General features: G+C 42.7%; 1 protein-coding gene across 2 annotated transcripts; it reads left to right on the top strand.

The window, feature by feature from the left end:
* The first annotated feature begins 2,497 nt into the window (after positions 1–2,497).
* ube3a (ubiquitin protein ligase E3A) lies at positions 2,498–13,791 on the top strand. Of its 2 annotated transcripts, none has more exons than XM_034881723.1 (11): positions 2,498–2,760; positions 4,315–4,400; positions 4,566–4,825; positions 5,609–6,822; positions 7,479–7,623; positions 8,629–8,834; positions 10,030–10,194; positions 11,068–11,223; positions 11,313–11,386; positions 12,045–12,188; positions 12,774–13,791. In XM_034881723.1, coding segments are annotated over exons 2-11 (2,487 nt in total). In that variant the 5' UTR covers positions 2,498–2,760; positions 4,315–4,398; the 3' UTR covers positions 12,895–13,791. The 2 variants fall into 2 exon arrangements, with proteins under 2 accessions (XP_034737614.1, XP_034737615.1); XM_034881724.1 differs by having other exon boundaries at positions 2,514–2,760; positions 4,377–4,400.

Genomic DNA, 13,791 nt, shown 5'->3' with positions numbered 1-13,791 from the left:
AGGATTATGAGCCAGAGGGGAGAGGGTTGATCAGAGACGTGGCCTCCGGGCCTCTGCTTCCGGTATCCTGGTCACAGAAGACGTCAGCTCGGTCTTGACTGCCTTAGTGACCCCTTTCTCTGCTGCATGGCACACCGACACATTTATCCTACTCGCAACCTTCAGTGTCCTTTCCTAAACTCTGTACCACCCTGCAGTCCCATTCCTAAACTGCCAATGGGACAATTGAGGTTAATTGATATGTTCCAGGAAATAGAGACTTTGAGGCACTCTTAATCCATTTCAAATTGCTGGGAGGGAAATAGAAGGATAGATTTTCACAAAAAGTAGAAAGCAGTGGTGTCGGCTAATTTTGGGTGTTAATCAGTGGCTGCTAAAGCCCTAATTTCCTCCATTTGAGCATAACACAACCTGAGCAGAAGGTCACATGGAAACGAGTGTGTCCATGTGAGCTCTGGAGTGTGAAGCTCAGACTGGAGTGCAGATGAATGGAGCTGAAATTAGGCTGTTCTTTGTTTTTGTTTGTGTGCTCTTTAAACTTTTGAACTGTGTGTGTGTGTGTGTGTGTGTGTGTGCGCGTGTGTGTGACTGTGTGCAGGGGCGTCGGAGGGGGGGGGCTGCAAAGATGAATAGATTAGTGATACGTTGAATATTTAAGCATGCAGTGCATCTATTTTAAGGGTCTTCCACAGAAAGGTTAGTTTGAGGTAAACACAGTTTAGAATGAATTGCAATGTGTAAATCTATTAGAAGTGTAGTTTGAAGGTAACTGTCCCACAGAAATGGACAGACTGGCGTGTGAGGATGTCCAGGAGTCCCCGGACATTGGGCTCTCTTTCTCATGGACGTTATTTCTCTGTTTGAATAAATGCTGCATTTAACCTGAATTCCTCAGACTCGGGATCTGTTGAAGTCTCCACCATCACTTCCCCATATCATTCCCACATATCAATCAGGTGTCAGCTATTAAATTAATCGCCAATTATTTTGATAATTGATCAATCGGTTTGAGTCATTTTTTTATGAAAGTAAAGGTAAAATTCTCTGATTCCAGCTTGTAAAATGTGAATATTTCTCGTTTCTTCTCTCTGTGATAGTAAACTGAATATTTTTGAGTTGTGGACAAAGCGAGACGTTTGAAGACGTCATCTTGGACCTTGGGAAACCCTGATCCCCATTTTGTCCCCTTCCACAAGGCCAGCTATGGGTCTATGTTATGTCGTTTTTTATTCCACAACCATCTGGCGACTCCCAGGAAAGATCTCACGCCCTCCTTGGGACGTCCTGCTACATCTGACTCAAGGCAACACCACTATGTAAAAATACTCAATACTACTCTGTAGAAATACTCAATACCACTATGTGAAAACACTCAACACCACTCTGTAGAAATACTCAATACCACTATGTAAAAACGCTAAATACCACTCTTTGGAATACTTATGAGCAAAGTCCAAAGTGTGATGAGGGGTGAATGGGTCAAAAGATTTTGGTACCACTACATGTTCTTTGAACTTAACTTTTTTTTTAAAATCCATTGTGGAATACATAATGTAAAATATAAGAAGAAAGAAAGAAATCCCCTTGTGCGAAAAGTATCATTGACTTATTATTATTAAGATGTATTAAAGTGTCCTTACAGTGACCCCCAGTGTCCATGTGGATTACTGCAGCCAGGGCTCAGAGAGAGACAAAAGGAGTTAACTGGTGTAGGACATGATGTCCTTTTATTCAACATGTGACATATTTATTTGAATTCTCTCTGATACAATCATAGAGATAATCTTAGCCCACAGATATTCCTACTAAATAGGAAAAGTAGCTTGACAGCTCTCAGGGGCCCTGAATGAGATGGCAGGGTTTCACCTCCATGCCTGCTATGAACTGTAGGGCCAGTCTTATTAATGGTGTATGAAGAATATGATTTAGAGCTTATGGGTGGTCCCTTGGCCTTGGTCTACACTGACTTCTGCCACATGTGTGTGTGGATCTTTGAATTCAGGTGTGCTACTCTGAATTTATATTTCTGAATTAATAACCAGCTGTACTCGTGATATCTGTTCAGGGCAGGGACTAACCAGTGGAGTAATACTGTTAGGATTTACTGTATTTATGCATTAATACTACGTCTACCACAAAATGTCCAAATATACAATGCAACAATAGATACCGTATGTGTGTGTATGAACTACTGCTACACGTGCCCACAGGCTAGCTACTACTTCACATCATTTGGAAGTGTACGTAGTTTTTGCTTTAACATGAATGAATGAATCCATATGATCAGTCTATGGTATTTCCATTGTATGCTAAGCCTACTGTAGAAAATATCGCCTTATTTACTCCGCTTCATTCGTCGGACAGCTCCATGTGTTGTTAACGCTGCCATATTATATTGTAAGGGGGGTATATATTCATATTTGGGTGTATATGTCTGTGGGTCTTGGAGGCAAGGGGGGGGGGGGGGCTGCTATTTGACAGGCTCGCGCTGCATGTTGGGATACCTCGCGCTCTTGTTTACAAGATGGTAGGAGAGAACCCGTTCTAGCTGTGATTTAGAAAGAGAAAGCGTTAACCTCCGACGGGCTGACGTCGCCGTTGTTTCGCCGCGGACAGACGACGTGTCGCCGGCTAGTTACAGCTGCTTTAATCGGAGCGAGGTGAGCTGAACGCGGCGGGAACAGCTCTAAGACTGACCGAGAGTTTTTTGCACTGTCACTGACAGACCTCCAGGCAGACTGCAGGTCCCCCCAACCACAGGTTAGTACCAGCAGCTGGACGGAGCTAGCCACTGACCCTTTTATGTTGCGTTCACTTCCTTTGCTTGCTCCTTCCTCTGAGAAGAAGGAGCTGGAGGTTACTTTAGAGAAGGGCCGAGGTGCTAACCGTACAGCTGGGACAGCTAGCCGGGGTGTCAGCTGCAGGCTTGTGCAATATCACGTCAGTGGTGAAATCTCTCTAACCATAGACTGTACACACACACACACACACACACACACACACACACACACACACACACACACACACACACACACACACGTGCATGTTATAATCTTACATTGTTGAGTCTGTGTTCACATGTCACTGAATTATCACTTTATTATTAATTATGAAGGAGCACACAGCAGCAGGAACAGCACGAGCCTATTATACTTTACTTCATAAGGGACAATATGCAGTTGTTAAGATAGTTATTCTTAGGATTTACTGTGCTACATGTACACTATGAATTAAAACATGATTTATTAAACTATGCCAATTATTAGATTATTTTAACAGCTTTATTCCATGCAAAAATGTATGTATAAAAGCTTGGTCCTATAAGGTATTGTAGGCCCAGTTTAATATGCAACTTAATCTTTTACACTATATGTAGGAGGGGGGGGGGGTCCCTGCTCTGTCTCCCTTTCAGTCAAGGGGTCCTTGGCTTAAGGACGTTGAAGACCCCTGGTCCAGACAGCTGGTCCAAACAGTCCAGTTAAAAATCCAAACTATGTTCATACTCAGTCAATAAATCAGCTCGCTGATGGCCATATGAGAGAGAAAGCTATGCAGCATGTGTTCTTATTCTATTGACCTGTAGACAGTTGGTTCAGTGTTGTTCATCATATTATTCATATTTCAAAATATGAGTCATAGTCAATACGATTCATATCACTGATTAGTGGAAAAAGTTTCGATGTGCTTAAATGTGCCCATTCTTAAAATGGAGGCATTATTGTTCATATAGCGTGTGCAGGTTACAGGTTTTCAATGATTAATAATAATCTGCTTGTTCAGTAACATACAAACATGATTTAACGCTTGACTGACTTTAGACTACAGAAACATGGTAGAGCAAAGTGGAAAATGGCTGATCTTCACAGGTCCTGTACAGGCCACAGGTAACCTTTACACCTACGGGATATTTTGGATTAAGGAGTGGCTTTGTTTGGGCGACGAGGGACAGAGCTCATAAGGCCAAAAAAGATATAAAATCAAGAGTGCACAAACTATTCAATCAAGAGCATAGTGTTTTTCTGGCTCCATAGTAAGCAGTTTGTGTTTTAGCTGTGGCTAAATATTCAACAGCACAACATGACCTCCACATGGTGGTCACTTTCATTTAGGGGTTAACATGTTGGCTCATGTTATTGTGAATAAAGAAACATAAAATGTCAGCTGTATCAATGTCAGATTTCATCAGTAGCTGCCTCAGAAATGAGAAACATGCTCATTTTCCAGTATTCATCCAAGCTGAATAGAGAGTAAAAAAATGTCTTAGTCAACTGATTGGGTCTAAAATAATAAACTCATTGTCTTGTTTTATTATAGGCTGTGTATTTACAGTAAAAGTTTACATCATTGCTGAACTTTTCTGTCCATTGGCTCTGAAGGGGTGTACCTGAATCCAGCCGAATGTAAGTCACTCTAACTGCATAGCTAATGTAGCTAATAAACATGTAATACCTTAGTCTAATATTTCCATCTGAAAGGTACATTTCAAGAATCTGTTTATGCTTTTTTTCTAACCACAGATGACTTTGACCCATCAGTCTGACTGCCTGTTTAAATATGTCACACAGGAACAGAGCGACTGCAAAGCATCTAATTGAGCGCTACTTTCGGCAGTTAACTGACGGCTGTGGAAATGGCGACTGCTCAAATGAGTTTTGCGCATCATGCCGTGACTTCCAGCCTTTGGACAACAATTCAGCGGCTGCCAAAGCGCTCGAGCTGTTTAAGATTAATGCCAAACTCTGTAACCCTCACCCCTCCAAGAAAGACTCGGACTCCCCTCCCGTGGACAGTACGGACCTTTGTCCCACCAGGGAGAACTTCTCAGGTACTGGAAGACTGACTCTGAATCTCATGAACACTAGCTGGTTTGAAACCGTTCCTTCATTCACTCACTCACTCACTCACTCACTCACTCACTAGTCTCACTTACTACTCCCTGTATAGCAGAGGACTCTAACATTGTTTTGAGCGATGCAAGAGGGACGAGCAGGGACCCCTACTACAAATACGACAGAGATGCATAATAAACTGGGCCTACAGTAATGTGTAGGGTACACATACACATACCTTTTTATGGTGCCCTACAACATATAAAATACTCTACATATTCATATAACATATTTTAATGTCAAACATACATGTGGAAGTCACAGTATCTTTAAGCTTAACTGTATGTTTGGATGGCTGCCCTAGCTATGGGCCAGTAAGATTTTGTAAGTAAGTCATAAATAGGCCATTTTATCTTTGCTAATATGTTTGATTCATGTTAATGTATATATTGTTAAGTCCTTTTCCCCTTCAAGTTTTTCGTGGGTCTTTCTGCTTCTTATTCTCCCCCGGGAAAAACCCGGCCGCGTTGCATTGTGGTATACAGGGGTAAAATGTAGGGTACATTGTATGTACGCTCAAATTAGCTGTGCATTAGGGGTATTTTGTAGTGGATCATGAATAAGTGAATGAAACTAACCACTAAGTATTGGAACAGCACTCCACAATGGCTAACACTCTATATAGTGCACTATTTCCGCGACAGGGAACGGTTTGGAACACAGGTACTGACTCAGTTCACTTGTGTTAATTCTTTTGTATTTTTACTGTTTCGGTCCAGATGTTCATTACCTCACAGAGAACACAGTTTCTATGATCCTGAGTTTCTGTGAGGAGGAAGGAGACTACTCTGCTCTCAATCGCATCATCGGCAGGATTTTCTCCAGTGCAGAGGCCTTGGTGCAGAGTTTCAGAAAGGATGAACCCAACCCTGCTGGAACCCACCAGGACTCTCCTGATCCAACAGATGCAGACAAGCATGCAAAGCAGAGGGAGGAACCTGCAGAGAAGATGGGTGCTTCCTCTGCCACTGCTTTACCAGCCAAGGGTCTCAACAAAATGTCCGACCCCTGCGAGGTGACGGTGGACATCGATGCTGTGCGGAGAGTCTACGACAGATTTCTAAGCCTCGACCAGGTAGAGGCTGCTCTTGTAAACGCACTTGTTTACCTCACTCCAAACATGGAACTTGACCTGGAATACCTTGATGTGTATGAAACAAATCCAGATTATCTGAACATCTTCATTATCGTGCTGGAGAACCGGAACCTTCACAGCCCCGAGTACCTGGAAGTGGCGTTGCCGCAGTTCTGCAAAGCCATGTGCAAGCTGCCAGTGAGCGCGCTCGCCAGGCTGGCAAAGCTCTGGTCCGTGTACGGTCTCTCGCACATCCGGCGTATGCTGGAGACCTTCCAGCAGCTCATCACTTTCACAGTCGTCAGCAATGAATATGACAACGAAAATCTGGTAAACGATGACCAGACCGTGGTGGCCGCCACGCAGTGTTTGAAAGTTGCGTTCTACGCAAATATCCTGGGCGGTGAAATGAACGTGGAGCACAACGAGGACGAGGAGGAAGACCCCGAGTCCGATGAGCTCACCCTGCATGAGCTGCTGGGTGAGGAGCGGCTCTATAAGAAGGGTCCTCGGGTCGATCCTCTGGAGAAAGAACTAGGCGTCAGACCCGTGGACAGCATCAAACCTCTCATCCCTTTCGAAGAATTTGTTAACGAGTCGTTGAACGAAGTGGTGGAGATGGACAAGGATTTCACCTTCTTCAAGGTCAACGCCGAAACCAAGTTTTCTTTCCAGAGCTGCCCGTTCATCCTCAACGTTATCACCAAGAACCAAGGGCTGTACTACGACAACAGGATCCGGATGTACAGCGAGCGGCGTCTCACGGCCCTCTACAGCATGGTGCAGGGCCAGCAGCCCAACCCCTATCTCAAGCTCAAAGTACGCCGAGATCACATCATAGACGACGCCCTTGTCAGAGTGAGTCACAATGTCAGGGCACGCCCTCATACTCCGCTTCTGACTGGCTAGTAGTCCTTACCTAGGTACTGTCAGGGCCCTCATACTCCGCTTCTGACTGGCTAGTAGTCCTTACCTAGGTACTTTCAGGGCCCTCATACTCTATTTCTGACTGGCTAGTAGTCCTTACCTAGGTACTGTCAGGGCCCTCATACTCTGCTCCTGACTGGCTAGTAGTCCTAACCTAGGTACTGTCAGGGCCCTCATACTCTGCTTCTGACTGGCTAGTAGTCCTTACCTAGGTACTGTCAGGGCCCTCATACTCTGCTTCTGACTGGTTAGTAGTCCTTACCTAGGTACTGTCAGGGTCCTCATACTCTGCTTCCGACTGGTTAGTAGTAGTAGTACTAAGATGGAACAGAAGTGAGATGTCTCACTCTGTAGCTAAAAACAGAGACCTAAACACACAGGGTGAAAAGAGGAGCTGCAGCAATGTGCAGTAAACTATGTAAACCTATTCTAGTACAACCTCAAAATACAGTTATGAACCTGAAAATGAGCAGAATATGAGCTCATTCAGTCTTAGATTTGACTTGGTGAAACCTGCGTGTGATGACAGGTTGAGGCTTGGCCCTGCTGTGTTTGTCAATGAATTCAAGCTCCGCCTTGTGTTGCAGCTGGAGATGATCTCCATGGAGAACCCATCCGACCTGAAGAAGCAGCTGTTTGTTGAGTTCGAGGGGGAGCAAGGTGTAGACGAGGGAGGAGTTTCAAAAGAGTTCTTTCAGTTGGTCTTGGAGGAAATTTTCAATCCTGACATAGGTGAGACATGAAATCACAATGTATTGTGTAGTTGTGTAGTTTTTCCATTTGCTTCCAAGGTATCCCTTTTTTATAATGTCTATGTAGAGCTCAAGCAGAGATTGTTCTAGCTCGGGTTTTAACTTCTGGAGATATGGCAGCGTTGCCACAACGGACCGCATCTTTCTCTGCCACCATTACAGAACTCGCCAACTGTTACCGAACCTTAACGTCATCATTCTATGCCATTCGCTCACTGGACCGGTACAAATTTGGCTGTGTACTGTAAAAAATGTCTCCTCAGTATCTGCTAGCTGCCTGTCCCTGAACACACTGTAAAAAACATCTCTTCACTATCTGCTAGCTGCCTGTCCCCTACACACTGTAAAAAACATGGTTTCTGTAGACAGCCCAGGGTCTACAAACGGCAACAAAAACCTGCACCACTAAGCATACACAAACAGTGTTCCAGGCTGCAACTGACGAGAAGGATTTGGGTGGGGGGGGAATACTTTGTCTAACTAACGTCAACGAGAAGTAACGTCACCCAAACATCGCTTAGAGCACCTTTAAGAAGCTGGAATTGGAGAATTTGAACTTTTCTTTCTAAAAATGTACTTAATTGATTGTCGGGTGGCTGGGATCCTTCATGATGCATGACTCCCTGCTTCTGCACCTGCTAAAGCTATTGGCTTTATTGCCAAGAGTTAGATGAGAAGATTAATATAACTCTCACATCTGGCTCAACCTCATCACACAAAGTAACAATGGGCATGCACAAATTATTTTGAGAGCCAGGGACAACAGATCTAACTCCGGCTCATTTACAGTTACTTTGCTATTGATTAATGAGCAATGTCCCTGTCAAATAAACAAATATATTAAATTACATGATGTCATTGTTTTCCAAATGCTCTGTTTTACATTTTTGAAAACTCTGCAGCTGTACAGTAACAAGAACTGTTCCTGTACGTCTTTATTTTTTACTTTATGTGAGTCTCTCTCTTTGTTTGACTTCCTGAACAGGAATGTTCAGCTACGACGATGACACCAAACTGTTTTGGTTTAATTCGTCCTCACTGGAGAATGAAGCACAGTACACCCTGGTTGGACTTGTCCTCGGGCTCGCCATTTACAACAACTGCATCCTGGACGTACACTTCCCCATGGTTGTCTACAGGAAGCTCTTGGGCAAGAAGGGGACCTACTTGGACCTGTCGGACTCCCATCCAGTACAGTAACTTTCCCCAATGTTAATATGCACTGAAAGACAATACATCAGTTCTGGATTCCTAAATATGTTTTAGAGAGCTCTTTTATTGCTGAAGATGTGTATGATATTGTACCGGTGAAATACTGGTAGAATTAAAAAGAAATGACGCTTCAGTGTTTAGAGTTGCTGAAAAGAAACCACAAGCATAATGCAATGTCCTTCTTTCTCAGTAAACTTTGGTGATTAAGGGAAAATTCTACATTTTGTGAAACATACTTTGCTTTCTTGTTGAGAGTTAGATGAGAAGTTAAACTAAAGTCTTTACAGTATACTTGAAGCTAAAGTCTGAAAACTGTTAGCTTAGCTTGGGATAGCATGAAGACTGGGAGCAGGGAAAAACGGCAAGCTTGGCTCTTGTGTCTCTCACGTGATGTTTTCAGGCAACTGATGGAGACTCCAAGAAGAGAAGTCCAACATCCAGTTGTTTTTACTCTTTGGTCCTTGTGTGGATTACGGTGCATTCACACCAATAAAAGCGATCCGCCGATTTGCCGCAGGCATATTGTCAATGAAACGGCCCGTTTGTGTGACGACCTCCTGTGTTCTTCAACTCCCAACATAGCACGAGTAGAATTTAAATTGCAGTGAGACACAACGAGTGCTTTGTTGTTGCAGGAAACATTTTACCCTCCCAGTGTTTAAAGGTTCTTGTGGCAGCAGTAGAGGCAGTGATGTTTCCTGTTTACTGGACGAGCTTCTCACACCGCCTCAAACCAGACACGTCTGCTCGACGGTTACATCATTGCCCTCTGCAGAGTGATGACGTGTTTCTCCAAAAGTAGAGTTGTTCTCAACTTTGCGCCGCAGGCCTGCTGCATTTTTGAAGTGTCCCCTTTGCAGCAACCCACCAGCCCCAACCCCAGCCTAAACACACCACCTGCATTCAAAATGAATGAAAATGTGTTTGTACCGGACCGCTGGCAGTCTGAACGCCGCCCTAAACACACAAGATATAACATGTTGTTCAGCCAGGCTAGCTGTTTCCCCCTGTTTCCAGTCTGTATGCTAAGCTAAACTAAGCTAACTATCATCAGGCTGTAGCTTCATATTTAACGTACAGGGATGAGAGTGGCATCAATCTTCCCAACTAATTAAAAAAAAAAATCTCAAAACCATTTCTCTAACAGCAGCTGTTTCTTCTTTTCTTCTTGCAGGCTCTCTTCCAGAGTCTTAAGGAGTTGCTTCAATACAGCGGCAACGTAGAGGAAGACATGATGCTCACCTACCAGATATCACACACAGACCTTTTTGGAAACCCCATCTTATATGACTTGAAGGAGCAGGGAGACCAGATCCCTGTTACCAAGGAGAACAGACAGGTGCCGTGCTCCGTCTAAACCATGCTTGTGTTCACTTGTTTACAATAACTGGCTCTATTAATTATTCATTGCACCTTTCATGAAAGCATGCAGCCCAAAGTGCTTCACATAACAAACTTTGAAGAAAAATCCAGTTTTGCACGGCTGCATGTGAACGGGAACATTACTGGAATATATTTACTTTTATTAGCCATGTAAACGGCTTTGTCATCTTTTTCGGAATATCGTTTTTTTTGAACAATTACGTGCATGTGAATATAGTCACTGTTGATAATTATGTTGAATATTTTGTGTCAGAAAATGGTAAATGTGGATCAGTGTTTCCCGAGTCCCAAAATGATATTCTAAATATCTTGTTTTTGTCCAAAACGCAAAGATACTGTGATTACTGTCACAGAGGTGAGAAGAAACTAGAACATATTCACAATTAAAAAGCTGGAATCCAAGAATTTTTAATTTTTCATAAAATTATGACTCAAACCGAATAATTGATTTTCAGGATAGTTGGCGATTAAGCTAATAGTTAAATCCTTTTTGCAGCTCTATATTTGACAGGGCCTTAATATCAACTTAAATCTACAATCTATAAACACAATGGTTGTTTCTGTCTGGAGTTGATGTCCACCTGCATTATTATTAGAATCATTAAACAACAATCATTAAATTGTTCCTCTTTTGATGTAAATGTTCATTTCACAAGCACCGCAATAGAAACTCAACGGATATGAAAGAGCTAAAAATGAGGCAACTCAACTGCCAATTTCACGAGCGCGCTGTAGTCTGTAGGCCGTCTTTCCTCTGTGGAGAGAAGCTGTTAACATCCTTAACAGACACATAACACACCTTACTGCTTTTTACATCTCTATTTGACAGGAGTTCGTGGACATGTATGCAGACTACATACTGAACAAGAGCGTGGAGAGACAATTCAAAGCGTTCAAAAAAGGTTTCTTAATAGTCACAAATGAGTCCCCGCTGAAATATTTGTTCAGACCCGAAGAAGTGGAGATGCTTATCTGTGGGAGCAGGGTGAGGAAACAACGCTTCATTTACATTTGTGTCACTTTGCTGTAGCCAGTGTTCTATGACTTACAGAGCAATCTCTTGGGATTTTACAGAAACTTGACTTTGAAGCACTTGAAAAGACAACAGAATATGATGGAGGTTATAGCAAAGACAGTCAAATCATCAAGTAAGTCCCATTTACCCTTTGTCCTCAGCACACCAGTTAAAGGTTAACCCCTATTTTGTCATATTTGTTCAAACTGTCACTGGTTTCTGACGCTACTAAATATAAATCTGTAAAAAAGAATGCGTTCCTCTGACCGCCGACCTCATCTCCACCGAGGATCAAACTGTCCAGCTAGGCAGCGCTGATCAAATAGGATTTAACGATTTTTTTTTACTGCCTTACCTATTTCTCTACTCCAATGTTTTTAGAAACACATCGTGTGTTGTTTAGCTGTAAAATAAAATAAAATGTTTGCTCTGGTCGGAGGGCGGGGGCTTGACTGCTTTCAACATGGGGGTCCGGTTTGATCAGCGCTGCCTACTTCAACTGATCTGAACTGCCAATGCCAATTAGAAGAGGTAGGAGGAGGCAGATGAACATGCATTTTTATTTTAAAGAAAATCTCTCACGTATTGCTGCCAGGATATAGTGATAGTTTCAGTAAATATGACAGAATCCATATATAACCTAACTATGTAACTTCATAAAAAAGGACCAACTGCAGCTTTAAATTGTAATTTAAAGGAACATGTTATAAGCTGCAGGTCACATGAAAAAACAAATGGACATTGAGTTTTATCATTGTTGTTAATTGTTGTCTTTTATTTCCTGCACACAGAGATTTCTGGGAAACCATCCACTCATTTGGAGAGGAGCAGAAGAGGTTGTTTCTTCAGTTTACCACCGGCACAGATAGAGCACCAGTTGGCGGGCTCGGCAAATTAAAAATGATCATCGCCAAGAATGGCTCGGACACGGACAGGTACCCCAGAGCCAGGGAGGATTTAGTGACTGTTATGTTTCATACAGGATAGATGATCGCGTGAACTGCACCCCCATTTAGTTCATTTAGAGGACAGATTTAAACAACATTTTATTTTAGTATTTTATTCTCCAACATACTTTAAAATGTATCAGTAACTGACCTGCCATTAGTCCCCTGCCAGTCCACCAGGCGTGGATGCGCCACATTCTGGCTGCACCGTCGGCCGCCATGCGTCACGCCACTCCGGGAGCGCCTCAGAGGCGAAGCATCTTGCATGTCCAACTGGCAGATTTTGTTGTTTTGTTCATTTTTCTTGGATATTTGTGCTTCTACCACAAAATGAAGTAGTCTACATAGTTACATGTTTTTTTTTATCCATTTAGTCCAAATATTACCAACACGGCTCAAAGTTTTGGTTAGTTGATAGTATAGCTATGTGAGTCTGCACAGGGTGCTCCTTTAAAACAAATTGACTGGATGCTCTAGTCCTTCCACCGGTGCCCCGCCCGTCACACGCCCCGCGGTTCAGTTGGGCCGTCTTTTCTATTTTTTAATGCTCTTACTTTTCATCCTTTCTTTCAGGTTACCAACCTCTCACACCTGCTTTAATGCACTGCTGCTCCCAGAATACTCCTCCAAGGAAAAACTAAAAGAAAGACTTCTCAAGGCCATCACTTATGCCAAAGGATTTGGGATGCTGTGATCGATCCACAAAGAAGGTTTTCGGACTGAGTTTTAACAAAAAAAAGGGAGTATCACAAAAGGGGAAAGAGGGAAATGACATAAAACCAAATGCTGCAATAACCCTGTGCCTAACCACCCTCTACCCGTCATACTCTGCTGTGGGCCTTTCACTCCGAGGCCTAACTTCCTCCGATAGTTTGTTTCACATACTGTATAGTACAGTAGGTTTCCCAAAGAGTTTAAAACGGCACTTACATAATGTATTTCTTTTTGAGTTTCTGGGCAACCATGAACAATATTTGATTTGTAAAACTGTGAAAGTGCACTTATACACAGGATTTTAGTGAACGCCAGCACAAGCAGTATATTTATTTAGATTTCCTTTTCAGTTCTTTGTGGTTTAGCAGTATTCAGTTCTAAGGCTCTCTTCTGGACTGAGCATTATGGTGCTCCTTGGTAACGATTGGCATTGTAGTATATTAAGCTGAAGCATTTTATATTACTGCTAACCCAAATAGCCTCACACATAAGCTCATATTTAAACTATTTCCTGTCAGTGTGAAAGCAAACTCGCCACTAACCTCAAGGTTATTTTGAAGTATTTCTGTGTTGTGCCTCTTGTACTCCATATAAAATGAATATTGTTTGTTGTGTGGTTTCGATGGCTTGCAGGGTTTCAGGATGACTGGTCGGTTCAGACTTTCACATCCTCTTCCCTTGGTTTGTTTGCTATTAGATGTTCCTGGTTGCACATTTCAATGTGCAGTTGCCAAACGTGCAATGCCTATATACGGAAAAGAGTCACATGAAATGTTTTATTTGGCCAAATATCTCAGGTACATAAAGAATGTGCAGATAATGTGAAACTCTTATGTAAAGCAACTATTATGCAAAGAAATTAAAGTTGAAAAAAAAA

The sequence above is a fragment of the Etheostoma cragini genome, chromosome 9 (assembly GCF_013103735.1).
Source record: "Etheostoma cragini isolate CJK2018 chromosome 9, CSU_Ecrag_1.0, whole genome shotgun sequence".
In the NCBI taxonomy this organism is placed as follows: domain Eukaryota; kingdom Metazoa; phylum Chordata; class Actinopteri; order Perciformes; family Percidae; genus Etheostoma; species Etheostoma cragini.
The sequence above is the reverse complement of the archived record's forward strand: the minus strand, read 5'-3'. Positions and strand labels throughout refer to the sequence as shown.

Bases quoted from the DNA above. Each gene is read 5' to 3' on its own strand.
- ube3a (XM_034881723.1), top strand. The intron at 11,387-12,044 runs GTAAGTCCCATT...TCCTGCACACAG, and splicing joins AAAGACAGTCAAATCATCAA to AGATTTCTGGGAAACCATCC. The intron at 12,189-12,773 runs GTACCCCAGAGC...CCTTTCTTTCAG, and splicing joins AATGGCTCGGACACGGACAG to GTTACCAACCTCTCACACCT.